Here is a 20,875-nt window from a genome sequence, read left to right as displayed (position 1 = left end):
AACGTGGATATTGAATGGTCGCCGTTGATGTGTGTAAATATAGAAAATAATTGTGTATGATTTGCCATTTTCTGATGCATTTACAGGTAATTAAGCCAAATGTTGAGTGTATTTAGCATGTTTCCTCTGGTCGGGTATTTATATGGACAGTCTTTGTTTTCGGAACAAAGAGGATCGTTCGCCTCATTCCGCTTTTATTGTTGTAGAGCTGGATGAGGCGGGTTAGCCGTTGACCAATCATAGAGCGAGAATCCGCCTTGGGCTCTTTAAGAACTGTATCTACACGCCCCGTCTGTTTAAACATTCATGAGCCGTTGGCGAGGTAACCAATCAGCGCTTAGAGTTTCGCGTTCATCATGAATATGTGAGTGCTTAGCTCAGTACGCTTGGAGTGGATCGCTACGGCGTTGTTTTGACAGTATTTTCTCAAACAACAGAAACGGGAGGATTAACGGACACAAGCGACGCTTGTGTATTTCCTCGGATAATATCACGCTAATGATGCCCGGACAGGCGTCGGTGACGGTGGCCATCGGTCCGCAGAAATCGTCCGGTTTTGTTTTAAAGAAGATCATGGATATTCCTCCTCCAAACATACTGGAGGATCAAGACGATGGTGAGAACCATAAACCTGCCAAAATGCAAATCAAATGTACAAACCGTTCCGTTCAACTCGTGTTAGTTTGTAACGTTCGTGGCGCACTTGGCTTCACCTCTACAGCTGCGCGCTCATTGGTCGCTCAAAAGAACAGAAAGTTCCCTCAGAAGAGTGCTGCTTTATCCATCATATCAGACTGAAATACCGCGGTATTTTAATGCACTTTCGTTTTGAACTGGAGGTTTTTGTAAGTTGCTTCAAAAATATCATGGTATACGTCCAGAAAACCCTTATTTGTACATATTGTGTGTAGTGTAACACGTTGAATGGCTAACATGCTAAAAACAATGGTGAAATTATGTATCAGAAGATGCAAACGTACCATGTTTCTTCCATGGTATATTTGGATACTTGCATGTACTGTGTGGTAGTACCATGGTATTCTTTGAAGAACCTTTGTATATCCTAAAAACACCAGTACAAGAATTTTAGCACCATGGTATACATACCATCAATGTAATATGATATTTTAGTATGATGTTTTATTTTATTAGAGATTCCACACTCATGGAAAACAATGGTTAGGTTTTCTCCTCTTCTTTAATATGAAACTCATTCAGGATCTGTAGATTTGACATTGTACGTTGTATTCCTGCATGCTGGCGTTTAAGAGAGTATTTTAGTTATTGGTCATGTTTTGTGGATATAATATGTCTATCTTGTGGTTTTACCGTGCTAAAGACTGACCTGCTCTTTATGAACGTTATTAATACTTATTCTTATCATCTCGCTTGAAAAAGACCCGCATTAGTCAATCTGTGAAACACTTTGTCATTTCATAAATCTCATCTCATGTATAAAGTCCTTTTTTTTTAACTGCAGAAAATTTAAGTGAAGTTGGATGTCTAAAGGTCTGGATTCTTTCTGGCATTTAAACTGATAGCTAACATGGGTAGTTAGTTACTGATAACAAATTAATATGTGCCATGTGAACAGTTTTTACTGTAGAAAATGAAAGTGAAGTTGGATGTCTAAAGGTCAGAATTTCACAAAACCTGCCGAGGACATGTTCACATTAAAATCAAGAGGAGAAATCAATAAATTATATTTAATCTTTGACCATTAAGTATTTTCTTTGTTGTTGTTGCATTGTGACAGCATTTTCAATCATGTATTATTATATTCCTTTGTGTTCTTAGAGTATTTAATATCGTTTTACATTATGCTATGCATTTTATTGTGCTGTAATTTACTTTGTTTAGCACTTTGATCAGCTGTGTTTAAACGTGCTTTATAAATAAATTTTACTTGCTACTTTCCAGAAACTATGTAAATATGTACATTTAAAGCATCTTGTTTTGATTTTATTCTGTTGTATTTTTCTGTTTTATTTTGTTTGGTTTTATTTTAAAAAACTCCCATGAACTGCCACTGAAATTTCTACTGCTTCTTTGATATTTGACTAAACTGCAATTTCTCGCACAGACATCGAGAAGGAGAAACAGGGTTCGATCGTCGATGGGACATCCGGCGGCGGTTCGGGTGGCACGGGGAGCGTCTCCGCCTCTCTCACCCCTGCCATCTGGGACAAAACCATCCCGTACGATGGCGAGACCTTCCACCTGGAGTACATGGACCTGGACGAGTTCCTGCTGGAGAACGAGATTCCCATCACACTGGAGGAGGAGCTGAGCAAGTGTCCCGAGGCAGAGTGGCGAGGCGGCGACACGCAGGGTTCCTCAGATGAGCCGGCGGCCGTCCCACAGATGCCTGAGGAGGAGCACAAGGACTATGAAGAGCCTGAGGATGACTCGCTCTCTGTGAGCATTGAGACGACAGCAGGAGAGACGACAAACAAGAGTGTGTTTTGTTTTTGCACCACTGATATTATAAATGACAGAAACATAGGCCTACTGGCCCCCTAAATAGCTTCAGTAAAGTAATGTTTCAGAAGAGTAGCTTGACTGAAGTTGAACGACTTTAGAGTAACTAGCGTTTCAAAGTAGCTTCACAAATACCGTTTTTTTTTTTCCCCCGATAGCAGATGTTTAAGATGAATGGTGTAATAGTTTAAACTGTGAGACCGTAGACATGGTAGAAATCATTTGTTAGAGCTGCAACCTCAAGGTCAGAAACAGCTTTTTTTCAGCATGATGTGTGACCTTGAAAAAAAAACACAGAGTTTGTGTGTAATGTTAAATAGTTATTTTATTAGATCTCATCTGATGTGTGTTGTAGGTTTGAATCAGATTCAAACGTGTCTCATGCAGTTTGTCCAAATATGATTTCTATGGAAGCTTGTCTTAAATGGAATAAAAGTGTAAATTAAAAAAAGGTAATTATGACTTTTTAATCTCACACTTGACTTTTTTTGCTCGCAATTCTGAGTTTTTATCTCAAATTTGGTCAGAAGTGAGAATTGTGAGATTAAAAGTTGCAATTGCCATATTTTTATTTTATTTATTTATTTTTGTTCTGTAGTGCGCAAAAAAAAAAAGCATTTTACAATTTAAAAAAAGTTAGAATTGGAAGATGTATATACTTGGTATTCTAAGAATAAAACTCAGAATTGCAGGATATAAAAATCAAAATTTTAAAAAGTCTTTAAAAAGAATTGTGAGATATCGACTCAGAATTCTGAGAAGAAGAAAAAAAACTTGCAAGATATAAACTGGCAGTTATGAGGTAAAAAGTCAGAATTGTAAGGTTAATATTCATCACTACAATATTTTTTTTTCATGGCAGAAAAAAAACTGAGAATTGAGGGAAAGAAGTCAGAATTGTCAGATAAAAACTTGAAATTATATTTTTTATTTATTGTTGACATGAGGGACATGGAGGGAAATAAGTTTCCACAGTTTTATGATATCAGTTTGACTGCTTTAAATCTTTAGTTTTAAACTCAAGTGTTCATCTGATGTTTTGATCCACCAAGATCCAAACTAAAATAATAATAATAATAAAGTATGAATGATCTGATGTATCTAAAAATTGGCATTAACACAAGATTCTTTAACATGAAGCATTTTGTTGTTGTTCGCTCATTTCTACATCAGTCCATGCAGTTTGAACCTATCAGTCATTTATCAGTCAAAGCACACTTACTTAAACCAGCAGTTAAACAGAAACTCAACTAGCTGCTGGTAGTTAATTTGACTTGTTGGCTGACTGATGGTTTCTGCTGGTAAATGAATGTTCATCTAGTTCCTTATTTTCTCCAGTCATGGGTTTATTCTGTTGATTTTATTGTAACGGCTATACATCGCTCTGTTTTTACCTGCCAGAACCCAAAGTTGACCCCAACCGCGTGACGCCCACTCCGATCGACCCGGAGGAGATCGAGGTGAACGTGGCCTTCCAGCCGGACCCCACGGATCTGGTCCTGTCCAGCGTTCCCGGAGGAGAGCTCTTCAATCCACGGAAACACCGCTTCTCTGAGGACGAGCTCAAACCACAGCCCATGATCAAGAAAGCCAAGAAAGTGTTCGTTCCTGAAGATGCAAAGGTGAGACAACCGATTGAATGTTTTTATGAACAGAAAAATCAGGAAATGGTGATATGGTAGCAAACATGTGGCTCTCATTACACATTTGAACCCACAGGCCTCTCGCTAGTCATCCAGGAAATATATTTCAATTCTAATGACTAAATCTGATTCTTAGGAGTGAACATGCTGTTATTTAGCATTAGCAGTGCACACTATCACATGCTATACTATTGTTTGCCAACTTCTGATTAATCCACCATGTTAAAGTCAACAAGAATTACTCACGATCTATTTTACGTCCGTTATGTGAAATTTCCAGGTAAAACTGGACAAAAAAATGAGAGCAGGAATTTTTTGTCACAAATTGATTGGATAATATACAACTGGTATTTGGTACCAATATGGATCATATCATACTTTTTATTTATTGATTTATTGATTGATTGATTATTCAGAATAAGGCCTGGAACATAAATTAGGGAAATTATTATTGTTAACTAAAACCTGCTACTTGCCAAGGCAATATTTAAAAAGTATTTTAAAGTACTAAAATATCAAAAGTTAAAATAAAAAATTAATACAAATTCTATAGATATTAAAAAGTATGAATAATAATGTCAACATGCAACAAAATTACTAAACCTCTAACTAAAATTAAAATAAAAACATTCCAAATGTTAATAAAATTGTAGTAGGATGTTAGTGATACTAAAATAACACTGATATTTGTATAAATCTTGTTTTGCATTAAACCTAAAGTACATTGTTTCTGTAGTCAAAATTAACAACTTTAAATCAATAGTCTTTCTTTATTTCTTTTGCTTGCAGTGTTTTATGGGATTGTAGTTTATTCCTTAAAGCTCTTTTATCTTTGATATGAGCATAGAATTATTTGAAAATCTGACCAAAAGACAAAGTTTGTAATGTTGCGATGCTCCTCGTCACTGGTTTGAACCAAGGCTGCTGAAAAAGTTCATAGACACACTGTTTTAGACATGAATTTGTTTAAAATGTAATCGCTAATGTTTTATCATAATACATGTGAGACAGACTATGACAATAATCATTTACAGTATGTTTTTGTTAATGTTACAACATAAAACGTAAAGTACAACTAATATTGTTTTACCTGCCTCTGTAACGAGATGTTTGCATTTTTCCGCAGGATGAGAAATATTGGTCGCGAAGGAAGAAGAACAATGTGGCGGCGAAGCGCTCTCGTGACGCCCGGCGTCTGAAAGAGAACCAGATCGCCGTCCGCACCACCTTCCTGGAGCGAGAAAACGCCGCGCTGCGACAGGAAGTGGCCGAGCTGCGCAAAGACTGCGGCCGCTGCAAGAAGATCATGTTGCTGTACGAAGCCAAATACGGCTCGCTGTGAGGGACGCACTTCACCCCGACACGTATCAGTCTCGTTATAATTCACACCGCAGTTACACAGCCGGGGATTGTGGGTAATGTGGCACCGCGCGGAAAGTGGACGAGAATGACGCGAGCGCGTGTTTTTAAGAGGATGTTTTAAGGGTTTAGAAGACACAAAACACATGATAACAGCATAACCTTTGACCTCTGGCCTCCTCATACCTCATTCTGCCCTCTCCACGACCCCCATATGACCCGAGCAGTGAGTTTTTAGAAGTTTATTCGGTATGAAGATGAGATAATGCAGCCGACTGGAAAAGTCGCACACGGCGGCAAGTTAGCGTTCAGTCTGAGAGTGTTTGGTCATGGAAAACATGACTTTACGACTGTTTTCAGCTAGTTTTTAACCTGTTTCTTCCTTTTTGTACTTGACATGTCATCGGTGTTTGTGTACAAGAGGTTTTTCGCAGAAAACAAGCATGACCCTTGATATGAAGCAATTATTTTCTTTATTCTACAAAAACGAGTGCACTTCGGGCGATTGCGGTTTGCGAAGATTTGAAAGAAAGAAGAGTCTGTAAATATACGCTTGTATCCGTCCACTAGTGTCGTTGTTCTTCCAGAATGATCTTACCATGTAAAAAGCGACATTTCTATTGTGCAGATTTTTAACACTATAGCGACTATGCTGCGTTCAAACGCATCTTCACGGCAGTTAACTGGACGATTATTTTAACGCGAGCGTCTGTGCAGGAGTTTAACTGTGAGCGACTGGATCTGGTTTGTTTTCAGGGTTTAATCCAGGGCAATAATGTGCGATTCATCTTTACCTCAGATTAGATATTTCTAACAAGTGTTTTTTTTTTTTTTTTTTTTTACATTTATTTAAGATGAATTTTTTAGTCTGGCAGCTCAGCATCAGTTAAAAACACAAGCGTAACGAATTTCTGTGTAAAATGTAAATGTAAAATAAAAAAAAAAAAATGTATTCTTACCAATGACGCATTCATCATTGCATTTTTAATGAATTACTAAAATAATAATAATAATGCATTTTTAGATACATTTTTGCATTGGTAAAACCATTGTGGCGTGAGCATGATTTGTTTTAGTCAATGACATTAGCATCACTGTTTTTCACTGGTATTCCAAGTTATTTTATTTTTTTTAATGGTGGAAAATAATTTGCTTCCAGTGTTTATGGATTTTGATAGATTACATTTAATCATGGTTTGTTTTTAATGCTGTGCTTAGAATTTAATTTTTAACAGATCAACGTTTTACATTTTTTATTGTATTTTTAACATTTATATTAGCTTTCTCATTTCACACACACACAATCATATATAATATATATACATACACACACACACACACACACATATATATATATATATATAATATATACACAGTTTTATTTTTTGCATTTAAAAACTAATGTCATAAGTCATCAGGATTGTGTTTCTGCAAAACGGGTTTCTAGCACTTACAGGCGAATCTATTGTATATTGGCGAGTCATTAGTGCATGCTGTTGTCATGGTGACGTTGTGCAGTGGGTGTGTCCTTCTCTTCCATATATATAACTTTTTTCTTTTGATAGATTTGTTGTTTTAACTCTTTCTACTCCTGTTTGATTTCATTTTACAAACCAAACAAAACTTTCACGTCAATCACTGTGTTTCAAATGTACAAGAATGAAGTTTGTTTGTTTTTATAGTGCAATTTTGTGATTTAATCTGAATTGTGACGTTGGCCTTTGGTTTTTGTTATTAATCTGTCATGTAAACTCCAGACATTGAGTTCAACGTTGGACTCTGTGAAACGGAAATGTAGCATTTAGCTTTTTTTTTTTTGACGTTTTTGTCTTTAATAAAACATGTAACTTTCAATATATGGATGGACAGTAACTTTTTTTAAAGAGTCCTGTTGTTTTTATAAAGTCATTTTCCTCTGGTGTAACGCAGTATGTTATGACTATCCTGTACTGCGCATATTAATAAAGTCGGATATCAGTGATTTGACCTTGCTGAGGTTGTGATGGATCTGCGCTGTGATTGGCTGCTGCTGATGACATCACATGTGTGAGATGCATCTGCAGTACAGTATGGCTCTCGCTGCAGAGACGATCAGTGACCTTACGAGCATCTGTGCGGAAACACATAAATAATACTGTACAACACATCATTCTGCACATGCTTTTAATGCACATTTGTCTGTACAGCGTCCTCGGAGTGTGTGTGTGTGTGTTTTCCTCCATTGTGTTGGTTCTTTGTTATTCTCAGTCTGATGTTACGTAACAATCATCCTCACACTCGAGTGTCGTTAAATAACATCTGCTTCAGAGGCACACACTGATCTGAATGTGTCTGAAGAGAGAGAATCAAATCACCTTTACATGCTTGAGACAGAACAAAAATCATATACATCACATACAACATGAAAATAACCAATGTTTTAGAAAAACAAGATTTTCTCAAGTTGCTTTTTTTATTTTAATATATAGTAATGTTTTAATGTTTTTTTTTTGTTTTTATACATTTTTGTTTAATATGTCCATATTATTACATATACATATGTTATATTACACATATAACATACATCGTATAACATTTTTATTAATTTTTAAAAAATGCAGTGAATCATTCAGTTTATTTTTCATGTCATTAATTTTTTAAATATTTTACAGAGAGAGAGGTTCAAGTGTACTTGATCATTATGTCTGGGTCATATTTCACCCCAAATGCTAAATATTTAAAGAAAAAAAGCTTATTTGTATGTCCATTTATTAATTGTTATATTATAATAAAATTAGAAACATTGGCAACAAGCTAAAATAAAGTCAAGTTTTTGCATATTTTAATTTACTTCAATTAATTTATTATTTTGTAGTTAATCATAACCCTGCTTCAAATCTCAAATCATGCTGGAAAACAGGTTTAGTTCATGTGGTGCTGAGAGGCGCCAAATACTACACTGAACATGTGTTAGTCCAACTGATCACTTAAGACTGTGATGCCCAGAAAATCTGATGAATAAGAAAATTGCATAAGCATTATTGTAACAGGTCTCGGTCTTAATCATTTGTTTCATTCACACAGATAAACGTCTTAAGTGTTGCAGTTTTTTGGGATTGTTTCATTGAGATTATTGTGATTTAACTTTTTCATTAGTGCTAGTATTATTATTACCTTCAGTGTTGGACATCATATAATTGATGCATGATCTGATTTAACTTACTGGCATTCTGATTTTTTTCTGCCGAGACTCTATAGGTTTGATGTTATAAGAGATGTAAAACATTCACATCTCAAACGTGCATTTCAAAAAAAAAACAAAACCTTAATGACAAGTTTTGGCTTCTTTCTCACACGAAGAAGAGAAATGCATGTATATAGCAAGATTATACCTGAAAAAAAAATGAAATGGACATGTTCTTCTTGAGATTCACTTCAAATATTTATCACATATACAGAATCACCTTAGACTTGTATTTCTTCTACAGAATTGATTCTGGTCTAAGTTTGCACTAATAATGCAAATGGCAGGTTTAAAGGGAAATAAATGTGATCCTATCCACATAAACCTCATGTAGACATGACAGGTGCGTTCTGACGATCAAAGCCAATTTAGACATTTTAAACATCCAAAAAAAAAAAAACGAAAAAGGCAAATAAGATCATATAAATGGAGCTTATGTACCATTTAAACTTGCTTTGTTTCCAATAGAAATAGAATAAACAGAATCAATGTATATTACATGACTGGAAAACTAAATAGCCCATATAGACTGTTCTGTGTTCTGATTAACTGAAGTCTGTGATTAGAGGTTGTGACCCAGAGCTTCATTCCCAGCCGCAGGTGTTTATTCAGCTGCATGAGAACAGTGAGGTTATATCAACAACACATCTCAAGAGTTTGACATGCTGAAATATTTTAATTTGGTGGTTGTAGTGTCAAAAAACAAACACAGACCAAGGTCTTCATGATTCCTAAACTCTTTTTGGATATTACTAATAATCAAAAATCTGTCCGGTATCAAATTACTTCAATCCAAATTAAATCCCATTCAATACAAAGAAACAAAGAAGAGCTGGAGTTGTGTTGCAAACCTGAAAGACTTTTATTAACCTTATCATGAACAGACCGTTTGCCAATAGACAGGATAGATATTGACAAAATTATTAAAGGATCTTTGCATTTTTGTGCATTTAATTGTCAATAATACTGTTAATTTGAGAGAAACCTGCAATGCCTAAAGAGCTAAATATTTTGGGTTTGAACACTAAGGATGATAGGAGGTTTATATACCAACTTGCTTTGGAAGTTTTCATGTCATAAACTATATTAGGAAATCAAGGACTTCTCAAGAGCATCAAACCAAAAACTACTAGTGTTAAATTGAAATCACTCCAGTAGAAGGTACAATACACATTCAGCACTTTGTTAAACACATTTTATTAGTCATTTCATCTAGCATATATATATTTATAATCATAGTAATTTCTGAAAAAATAACTTCAGCACGTAAGAAACTAAACAAAAGATCTTGAACATAAGAAATATATACATATTCGTGTCATCGTCGTATATATATCTCTTAATTTGCTTTATAAATGCCGTAGAGAACTCTTTTGAAAAAACACATGAAAAAATATAGAAAAATTGTAAATAAATTACAAACAATTATATAGCATTTATAGAGAAATCTAAACCCCGCCCACCCCAAATGAAACCAATGGAAACGACTGAATATTCATGAAGCTGACGTTCACATTTCAAATGTCGAGGAAGGACGTCACAAGAAGTACAGTCTCACCCAAACATCTTAGAAAGTTCTTCATTTTTTAATACAATCTTTAAACTATATTACCAAGCTATAGTTCAGTCATAATTGGCCATTAAAGGGTGAGTAAAGGACCTTTAGCATCTAGCATATAGTATTTATTGTGAGGCATTGCGGGAGTTTCCATAAGCTCCGTGCGTAAAGTGCAGTGCGGCTGGACAGGGCAGTACGCTGAGGGGGAAGTGATGTCAAAGGAAGCTAGCATTGGCTCCTACCTTCAAGAAGATTCTAGAACGCCAGCCTCCATCCTAGCGCAATAAAACGCTTCACAAAACACAGCCACTGCAGTCAGAATATGAGGTAACATTCAGAGTCCTAGAGCGGAGAAAACAAAGTGCAATTTTCACTGTAGCATCTCTTGCAAACCACCATTTACAACCTCTGGAACGTAAAAATAAAGCACTAAATTCAACACGCGTCTCTGTGACGGAAAGCTAATCTGTGCATCTCCGCACCAATGACCTTTAATCTCATGTCCTATTCCTTCAAAGACACTCAGCAGTTTATCAAAAGCTCCAACCAGTACCTTCACACACTTCTGACCAGGAACCCAAGTGTGAAACCAATCAGACTCACGCAACAATCCAGCAATCAATCGTCTTCGGTGTCTGAACTTACCCGATCTGCCAGAATGAAAATATACAACATCAATTCCCAATCTGACTCACTAGAAACAGGTATAAACACTGGCTGGTTTCATCAGGATTTGGCTCAATGTGTTCAAACTGTAAAGGACAATCATAAAGCTAACCCAACATACCAAACATGAGCTGCCTCTTAATCATCAGCTCAAGAGCACAAGACCCACGTCGGTTCAGAGGACATGTCATAAAATTACCATTAATCCTCAATTATGACAACTGAGGTGTGACCGAACTGTTAATGTGGCTGTAATCTCCAGAGCGTTATGTTTCTGGACATAAACACCATCCCAAAAATCCCTTTTAGGCATCTAGAATCTTCTCTAAGAATATTAGCTTTTTTTCCCAGAATCAATTTTAAAAAGTAGCATTAAACAAAGATTATAAAGACAAACATTTGGGCGATAAAGTGACTCCTTACTGAAAACAACAAACACAAAAACACCTGTGCAACAGGAGGCTGGTTACATCAGACTGGAAATCATCATGAAACGAGAAACAAATGAACGGAAAAGTAACAATCACAAGTAATACTCCATTAGCAGTCATAATACTCTTGATTTATCATGGTGGTAGTAACAGTGATTCATGGAGGGGAAAAAAATGTCCTCAAGGAAAGTGTTTCAGCATTGGGATCTCTTCAACTCGGAGACTTTAGTTGGCCAGCACCACAGGTTGGAAGGCCTGGTCGGAATACTGCAGGTTGTATCCGAGTCCTTCCACGAATGGAGGTTTATCCATGTAGGAAATTCCACTGTTGCCTCCAATGATTCCCACAGCCTGACCTGGTTGTAGACTAGAGAATGGATCGAAGGAGGCGTGTGGGTGTGGAGCCTGGAACGGCGTCATTGGCGGACCTTCGGTGTCAAAGTAGATGAGCCTCTGGGAAGCGGGAAACACAAACTCTTTGGCATTAGGAGACAACTGGCTTGGGATGGGTCCAGCTAGAGAGTGCATGGAGAGGGAAAGGGGTTTGTGCCTGACCAGCCCCGGTGGGGAGATGGTGCTGGGGGAGCGCGTGATCATCCTCTGTTGCGGGGCCGTGGCAATGCCAGAACCAGAAGCAACTCCGGGGTTCCCGCACTTCATCTTGGTGGAGCCAAATTTGGTGGCGGCAAAGCTGGCTGTGGTGAAGGTGATCGGCTGAGGTGCGGGCCGGGGGTTGGGAGTGGAGTACAAAAGACCAGCGCTTGGTGGCGAGGTGGTGGATGTGTTGGATGAATGAGCGCTGGGATTGGTGGGAGTGCTGGGAGTGGCGTAACTGAAGAGTCCCGGGCAAGATGAGGTAGAAAGAGGAGTTGGCGAACTGGAGAGTGAGGGTAGCATGACCGGCGACACCTGGCCACCGATGGGTATGAACACCTGAGCCTCTGGGTTAAAGCCCAGACTCTTGACGTCCTCGAACTCCATGTCTCCTTTGAGAGCGACATCAAACCTTTCGCCGTCGCCCCCTAAACCTGGCGGATCCTCCGTGTAGAGGACTTTCACAGCACCCTTCTCCCCAATCTGGTAGGACACTTCGTAAGGGTCGATCCAAATGCTGAGCTCGGGGGGAACGTTGGCACGGACCTCTTCGGTGTCCAGACCGCTCCTCCTGGCTGCCAGCTCCACCACAGGGTCCCTGGGAGCTCCCAGATGGAGGCAGCGGAAGGCAGAACCACGTAAAGGAGCCTCAGGGTACCAGTGCCCTTCGAAGTGGGACACCAGGATACGCTCCAATTCCTCGCCAAACAGATCCGCCCTACGGCGTGGGAGCTTGTTGTACAAGTAGGACACGATGAAGTTCAACGCAACCTTCACCTCCAGATGCATGATGAATTTGATTATGTCTTGAAAGTTCCTTCGGTTAGACTTACAACAGTCCTAACATCTCTTGCGAACATCAAGGTGAAAGTCTTTAGTCTTAGCCTTAAGCATCAATTTAAAACCAAGGGCCTCTGATTTTGGATTGTTGCTCAGAAATTGCTGAAAAGTGATTGTCAGAGACCAGCTGATTTTTAAAAATCTTCACCCTGAAACACTGACGTATGAAGACAGCAGCTCTCCATGATCCAGTTTCTTCAAAGCCTCTAGAAAGACAGACAGACCAGTTAAACAGAATATTAATACTCAATTCATTGACTGTCAGTGTGCATGTTTGTTTGTTTCAGCAGATGCTGAGGCCAAGGTACCAATCCATGATTATCTTCATGAAATCCCTCTTCTGTCCCTCTGGCTAAAGCACTTAGGATTAACATGTGCTAAGAGAGGGAAATTTACCACCAAATGCACTTGGTCCACTCACACTAGCTCAAAATGCTAAAAGGGAATGCTCTACAAGGATATATTTATACTTTAAACCCAGTGAATAACATCTTTAAGTCACTCATGTAACGGCATCACGTACACTTACTGTAATATATTCTACATAAATTAGCTAAGGATCATATTTGTGCATTTCGGTTAAAACCATCTGAGGGGAAACCCTATAAACTGCTGATAAAATGGTGCCGTTTAAGGCAGGAGTTAAAACTACACCTCCCAGCATGCACCACGACGCCGCCTTTGACGTCATCATCACACGTGTAAATGATGTGACGCCTCCGCATTTTCAAAACACTGATAAGCTCCGTTAAAACCCGTTTTATAAATGCACCACCCTTGTTATATTTCTAATAAAGGCGAATCCGCGGTGAGTTGCAGCACATATGAGGACAGTCATTGCCGGTCATGAAACGGATTATGATTATTCAGGAAAGAGACGCCTTAACCTAAATATCGCGCTCATACACAGACGTTCCAATAAATCATTAATACCAGCACTGATATTTAATCATGCAGCCATTTACAAATTTAAAACGCGGTTTAGATTTACGGACAGATGTTAAGTGATCTGACTTTTTCCTTGTGCAATTATCTTATTCACAACGCGTGAATAATGTCAGTTGTAGCGTTTGCAAATAAATCTAAATAGAATCTCTATTAGAGATTATATGACGCCATTTAATATATTGATATTGCTAACTGATAAAAAAGACAAAAAACTAAACGAGTCGTGCATCTATAAAAAAATCATATCATGCATTCAATGTCACTCAGTGTCAGAGTTTGATCAAATGCCATAACATTAAATATTTAGGCGACAGACAGAAATTATTTATTCTGTTACTAAACAATTATCCACAAGCCTGATTGTTTGTTTACACTCCCCATCTGTTACAAAACATCCAGCAGATTCACATTATCTCCCTAAACTAAACCACATCAGCTTCATCAAAACACCAATCAAACATATCTCACTCTTGACTTTGTTTAACTTGTATTAAAAAATTGAACCAAACACTTATCCAACACAGCACATTCAAACATAATGGTGTTGCATGACAATAGAAACACCTAAAGCAGATGGGATGCTGGAAGTTACGGTTCATGTTGGGCTGCTTGCTGTCTGTGTGTGTGTGTGTGTGTGTGTGTGTGTGTGTGTGTGCGCGTTGGGGGTTCTCTCAAAGAAACTTAATTTATTTTAAGAAAACTTAATTATCTAACTCCAAGAGTATCCAGAGACGTTTAATTCAAAACCACAAATCCTAACATTATAATTCATGTTGCACCGTTTTACCGATTCACAAAAACAGCATTAGAACATGTTCCATAAAGTTATTTGTGACACTCAGATATAAAATGGGCTTACAAATGCCCAGCAAACCTTTGGCCTGTTTTAGTCATCTCAGCACACCATTAAAGGACATCCGTGCAAACACGCATTCATCCAGGGTTTCAATAGTGTTATATGCAAATGCCTCAAATATGACCAATTGGCGCCATATTATTGTATCTTTAAATTTGTTACTTTATGACAATCTAAAATGGACGACAACTCATCACTCATTCAACAGAAAAACATTATGAATCTATCCTTTCAACATCATGTCCAGCGCCAATAAATTTTGCTGCCATTCTGATGAAAGCAGTTGGTAATTTAAACAAATAAAGTACTTACTGATTCAAAGCTAGTGTTTTTGTCCTGTGCTTATCATATCCATTAATCACACAAGTATTATGCGTGCTTATGGCGTTGAAAAAAAAATCATTCACAGAGAACCGCTGTCCAGTGTTGCGTTTGACTGAAACGCACTTCTATTTTTATTTTATTTAATTTTATGTTTAATTCATGGCATAGGCGTGACGTGTCCACACGCCCGTCGAAACTTCACTGTTTGAAAACCTCGCGCATTTATATCCCTGCTCTGTGACGTGTTTTCAGCTGGAACTACTTACTGATCAGATCTTGCGCAATAACTCAACCCACCCAGATGGATAAGCGGTCAAAAGTTTGTTAAAACGCTCTGCACGCATTTAAACTTTATAAAAATTATACAAATCTCGATTTTAAGCAGTTTACCTTTAATACTATAGTATGTTTTAACTACTGTATAATCCATATAATGTTAAAAATCATGCTGATTTTACATTTGTATTGGTCTCAGAGGTATTCCTGAAGCAGGTGTATGTTTGTTTCACTTAGTCTCTATTTAATTTGGCGAAATAATGTTTCCAAATGTGAGGCTCTGCGACGGAAGGCTAAAAATAAAAGATGTCATAGCAACAATGCAGCCATTGGCTGAGAAACGCGAGGAGCGGTCGGCCATTGGTCGAGCGCAGCGTCCACTCAACGGGGAGCGTGGTGACGTCGGTTCAGCGCGGAACGACGTGCATGATGGGAATTGGAGTCTCTTAACAACATAACGAAGCAATGAGTTTTGAGTTAGAAGATATGTGAAATGAAAAGCTGAGTAAATGGAACGTGACATCAACCTAAAGCCCCAAACACAAATAATTAGTGGCAGAAGAAAATTATCTTGTAATGTTTGGTCAGAGCTCTTTATTGGCTTTTGGAATATTTTCCCATCAGAAATTAGATTAGATTTTAAGAATTAAAATTTGACGTAGGCCTACTTTAATGACCATATTTGGTGTTGTTTTACATTTTTAGAAAAATGTCTAATGAATCTTTACTTAAAAAAGTACTTTCACATTTTTTTCTCTATTATGCAAATAGGGAGTGAGTGAGTGAGAACGTCAGAGGTCATGGTTTAACAACATTTCTTTAACGTATATCAACACTGGTCGAACAAATTATAGGGTGCATTCAGGTAATCTGGGACATCTAAGCTCCAGTGTGTTTTTCCTGTTCTAACAATATTTAGTCAACAGGACTTTTATTATAATTTTAGCATGGATGTCATGTGACTGAAATTGGGGTGATTCCACAGAAAGGGGCGGGGCACTTGTCAATCAAGAAGCTCTCCTGTGAAATGCATGACAAGGTCAGTGACAGGATTCTGACTAGATTAATGTTAAGGACATAAATCTGTCATGAATAAGACACAATGTTCCTAATTGTTGTCAAATTATGTTTGTGATCTTTTCAATGTTGTTCCCCGAGTAGCCCCAATTTTAACAGAATGGAGAACTTGAATAACCGAATGAATAATCCATTAATCAAATTGTTGCTTGCTGTTGCTTAAATTTTAGTTGATTCTTTAAAATGTTAATACATTATCAAATATGATTGAGAATGTGGGACAGCATGTTTTGGGTAATCTGGGACAGTCTTCAAATGGAGGAAATATGTATTTATAAGTCTAATGGCAAGGGCTAATATATGCCATAATGAGAAATGGGTGTTAATGTTAAGGACATAAATCTGTCATAAATAAGACAATGTTCCTAATTGTTGTCAAATTATGTTTGTGATCTTTTCAATATTGTTCCCCGAGTAGCCCCAATTTTAACAGAATGGAGAACTTGAGTAACCGAATGAATAATCCATTAATCAAATTGTTGGTTGCTGTTGCTTAAATTTTGGTTGATTTTTTTAAATGTTAATACAATGTTAAAAAAATGTTAAACAATTTGAATAGAGTTTTAAATGAATTAATACAGTAGATTGTTAATCCTGTGTAGAGATAGAAATTATTTTTCCTGATATTGGAATGCACATTTTCTTATTGAGATCTCTGTAGGCCTACTTGTCATTTTTTTCATAATGCTTTTTAAAAATTGCTGATATTGTGTTTGGCATGCATAAAGTATGGTGAATATAGGCTTTTTTAGGCCTAATACATATGTCCCAGATTACAAAGTGACCTGCAGATGATCAAATTCAGACAGAATTTTAATTTTCTTGCCACAAAAACACTAATAGGTGTGGCATGTCTCCTCTGGGTATAATATCTTCATTCTTTCTTCTGGTGTGGTTAGAAAGCATCTTAGGCATTTCAGAAAAGTTTAATGTGCTGATCTAATGTGTTAGATAGATATCGAAATAAATCGCAGGAGTCAAAATTGCAAAAAATGTCCCAGATTTCCCGAAATCACCCTATTTAACCCTACAGATGTCCCATAATTCTACTATTAGAGAGTGTCTCATCTAAACATCTTATTAGTCCAAATGTTCACGTGCATGCTTGTATCGGTTGTCATACTGACATTTTAACTCCTTTTATATGAAGGTGCTGCACTGAACCACAGTGGTCATTACTTTCATGACAAGTAAGCACATATTCCACCTACATTAATGACATGTATTGTGTTAAAAAATATTGTTTAAAGAATGGTATATATATATATATATATATATATATATATATATGTATATATTTACACAGCCTCTGATTTATTTCTGACAGTTAATGTTAATGCTAAACATATTCTCAGCAGTGCCCTCTAAGCATTCATAATATACTACACGCTGGATGAACTGCAGATCTTTGAGGAGATTGTTTGAGGAGCATCAATGGACAGCAGATGTCACTGTATGCCACTCTCTGCTGCATATTCATATCTGAAAAGTGAAAATCAGATATGAAAACAAGCATTACTTAAAAGACGAGCCTATGGATGACATTTAGGCTAATACAATGCTTTTTAAACAACAGTCACAATGTCTTAAAAAGTCTTCATCAGTGCTGAGCTGTGGACTTCTTCTATGAGTTTCTGATTGAACAAAGTGTTGTATTTCTGATAGACTGATGTCTAAGATATTAGGATGGAAATCTCATTAAATATCATGAACTCATTGAAGTTTTTAAACTCGCTGGATTTTTAATATTTGTAGAGCTAAAACCACCACCAATAAAACATTAGAAACATAAAAATGAAGTGCTTTTAAGATGATTCATTTCCGTTGGATGTCTCAGGCGTTATATTAAAAAATGTTGAAACAGTTTTAAACTAAAATGTAGAAGCACATATTTGTAGTAATTATTTTTCAAATAGAGAAATAAACATTGAATCTGAAAATGCAATATGTAAAATATTAATATTATAGCTATGCAAATATGTGACCCTGGAGCACAAAACCAGTCTTACGTCGCTGGGGTATATTTGTAGCAATAGCCAAAAAAAAACACTGTATGGGTCAAAATTATTGATCTTTCTTTTATGCCAAAAATCATTAGGATATTAAGTAAAGATCACGTTCCATGAAGATATTTTGTAAGTTCCCTACCACAAATATATCAAAACCTCATTTTTGATTAGTAATATGTATTGCTAAGGACTTCATTTGGACAACTTTAAAGGTGATTTTCTCAATATTTGGATTTTTTTTTTTGCACCCTCAGATTCCAGATTTTCAAATAGTGTATCTCGGCCAAATATTATCCTAACCTAACAAACCATACATCAATGGAAAGCTTATGTATTCAGCTTTCAGATGATGTGTTTAAAAATGACTGGTTTTGTGGTCCAGGGTCACATATTAATATAACGGTTTTGCAAGTGTTATGTTCCTTATTATTCTCTCACATTATTGAGACCTTGATAGACACAAAACAAAATTATAATTATGCATAATTTATGAATTATCAGTCTGACACAAGTACAAAGACAGCTTCACATTATGAAACACTTGAGTTCAAAACAAAATATAAATTTTTGTGCATGTAAACAGAATATATATATATATATATATATTTAGTTTTCAATCAAAATACAATGTAAGATTTGTTGATATTAGTTTATATGATGTTTTGCAAGTGTTTAATTTATTTCAATCGAATAACAACATGTACAAGCATAAAGACAAAAGCCAACAATAAAAAGGTTAATTTAAACATAAAATACATAAATAACGCATACAATTCTGAAATTAACTAAAGTGTATTATATTTTAGTATTTAGTAAGTATTACAAGTAAGTATTACACTATAAAATAGTCTCTATATCAACATTTTTGAAAAAATAAATAAATAAAGGAAGATATGCTGGTCGCGTGACGTCAGTGCCGTAAATCGCCAGCCGCTGTCGTGAATCAGCGCAAGTGTGGCTGACTGTTGTCATGCTGTGCGCTCAAATCATGACATATTTTGGGTTATTAATAGTGTAAATGTATAAACCGGAGCTGCTGGATATCATCTATCTGCACAGAAACACAGGCTGCTGAAGCTGCCGGAGGACTGAGAGGTAATATGACAAAGCTGCAGAACATCAAATTTAAGAGTGACATATTCATAAATCAGTAACGTTAACTAATAGAAGTTCATAATTACAGTAAATAAGCTCAGTCTGAAAGATCTCGGTCAGATCTCTCTGTAAGATCTCGTAGTCCGGTCTAGAGTTCGTGCTCGCTTCTGTTCTGGTTCTGGTTCTGGTTCTGGTCTGGTTGAGGATGTTTGTGCTGGTGGAGATGGTGGACACGGTCCGGATTCCGCCGTGGAGTTTCCACCGACAGCTGAACGACGCGATCGCCGAGGAGCTCAACAAGAAACTCGCCAACAAGGTGAGCTGAGGAAATCAGACAAGCACCAAAACAAATCATGAAATACATGAATTACATATAAGAACTATTTATGTATGCATAAACACCAGAATGAAATTCTCAAAATATTCTTCTGCTCACCAAACCTGCATTTATTTGACCAAAAACAGCAATATTGTGGAGTATTATAATTGTGTTGTCTAAACTCCTCCGCCCGTCTGCAGGTGGTGTATAATGTGGGTTTGTGTATCTGTCTGTATGACATCACTAAACTGGAGGATTCCTACATCTTTCCTGGAGACGGAGCATCTCACACTAAAGGTGACTGTACCTCACAGAGACTCTCTGTGTCCAGCACATCCTCATTCTCTCTCTCCTCCTGCAGTGCATTTTCGATATGTGGTTTTCCACCCGTTCCTGGACGAGATTCTGGTGGGAAAGATTAAAGGCTGCAGTGCTGAAGGTGTTCATGGTAAGTGGGGAAAACAATTGTGCTTTTCTCTTCTAGTGTTCATCACTGGTTTATTATCATTATCATTATCGTTAACTAAAAATAAAACCATACAAAAAACATTTTCTTTACTTGAAATAAAAGTTAACTGAAATCAAATATATGTATAAATATATTTTTAACACTTCTCATTTAGTTACTTTCAGTTCATGTAGTTAAAATAACTAAACCCAGAAAAAAGTTCCGTTATGGAGATTGAAATTGTAATTATACACTTAAACATTTTATTTTAGCTAGTTGCCAAGACACCATTTCTTATTTTTATTTCGTTTTAGTTGAAATCGTAAAATAATTCTAAATTAACTAATTAAATAAATAAATAAATAAATTGTTACTTGGAATAAAAGAATTGTTAATTGAAATAAATAAAAATATAAAAAGGCAACATATAGTTTAAGTTGAAGTACTAAAACAACTAAATAAAACAATAAAAAAGTTAAAAAAACAAAAATAAAATAGTGACTGAAATAAAACATATCTATTTTTATTTCAGGTAGTTTGCAAGGCAACAGTTCTCATTTTAGTTTAACTTGATGTACTAAAATAACTACAAATAAACTAAAACATGAAATGTTTGTTACGTTAAAGCTGCAGTCCGTAACTTTTGGCGCTCTTGCGGTTAATAAACAGAACTGCATGCGTCTCGCGGAAGAACATTCCAACCGGAGCTACTTCTCTAAGTTTATGTC

The 20,875-nt window shown here is 36.6% G+C and overlaps 3 protein-coding genes and 1 long non-coding RNA gene across 6 annotated transcripts in view; 2 read left to right on the top strand and 2 right to left on the bottom strand.

Annotated features, from left to right (window-relative positions):
• The first annotated feature begins 323 nt into the window (after window positions 1-323).
• LOC107672926 (thyrotroph embryonic factor-like) lies at window positions 324-6,705 on the top strand. Its single transcript, XM_016466304.1, has 4 exons — window positions 324-616; window positions 2,084-2,458; window positions 3,883-4,103; window positions 5,251-6,705. The coding sequence occupies exons 1-4, from the start codon at window positions 499-501 to the stop codon at window positions 5,464-5,466; spliced, it is 930 nt and encodes a 309-aa protein (XP_016321790.1). The 5' UTR covers window positions 324-498; the 3' UTR covers window positions 5,467-6,705.
• A 3,280-nt stretch (window positions 6,706-9,985) lies between these two features.
• Window positions 9,986-15,141, bottom strand: LOC107672913 (protein Tob2-like). The gene is made up of 2 exons (XM_016466284.1): window positions 14,912-15,141; window positions 9,986-13,001 (listed from the first exon to the last, which is right to left on the bottom strand). The coding sequence occupies exon 2, from the start codon at window positions 12,742-12,744 to the stop codon at window positions 11,587-11,589; it is 1,158 nt and encodes a 385-aa protein (XP_016321770.1). The 5' UTR covers window positions 12,745-13,001; window positions 14,912-15,141; the 3' UTR covers window positions 9,986-11,586.
• A 4,045-nt stretch (window positions 15,142-19,186) lies between these two features.
• The window catches only part of polr3h (polymerase (RNA) III (DNA directed) polypeptide H), an 8,543-nt gene continuing 6,854 nt past the window's right edge, over window positions 19,187-20,875 (top strand). The window contains exons 1-4 of one of the 3 annotated variants that reach the window (XM_016466290.1): window positions 19,187-19,380; window positions 19,533-19,696; window positions 19,900-19,996; window positions 20,061-20,147. In XM_016466290.1, coding sequence (XP_016321776.1) covers window positions 19,586-19,696; window positions 19,900-19,996; window positions 20,061-20,147 — 295 coding nt within the window. In that variant the 5' untranslated portion in view covers window positions 19,187-19,380; window positions 19,533-19,585. Of the gene's footprint in view, window positions 19,381-19,468; window positions 19,697-19,899; window positions 19,997-20,060; window positions 20,148-20,875 lie in introns of all 3 variants that reach the window. The other 2 variants (XM_016466289.1, XM_016466288.1) reach the window with 2 other exon arrangements.
• The window catches only part of LOC107672918 (uncharacterized), a 7,416-nt gene continuing 6,160 nt past the window's right edge, over window positions 19,620-20,875 (bottom strand). The window contains exons 2-3 of the long non-coding RNA XR_001632351.1: window positions 19,963-20,104; window positions 19,620-19,701 (exon numbers count right to left, since the gene is read on the bottom strand). This is a non-coding gene — a long non-coding RNA (uncharacterized LOC107672918). The remainder of the gene's footprint in view (window positions 19,702-19,962; window positions 20,105-20,875) is intronic.

The sequence above is a fragment of the Sinocyclocheilus anshuiensis genome, unplaced genomic scaffold (genome assembly GCF_001515605.1).
Source record: "Sinocyclocheilus anshuiensis isolate Anshui unplaced genomic scaffold, SAMN03320099.WGS_v1.1 scaffold464, whole genome shotgun sequence".
Classification (NCBI taxonomy): Eukaryota; Metazoa; Chordata; class Actinopteri; order Cypriniformes; family Cyprinidae; genus Sinocyclocheilus; species Sinocyclocheilus anshuiensis.
The sequence above is the reverse complement of the archived record's forward strand: the minus strand, read 5'-3'. Positions and strand labels throughout refer to the sequence as shown.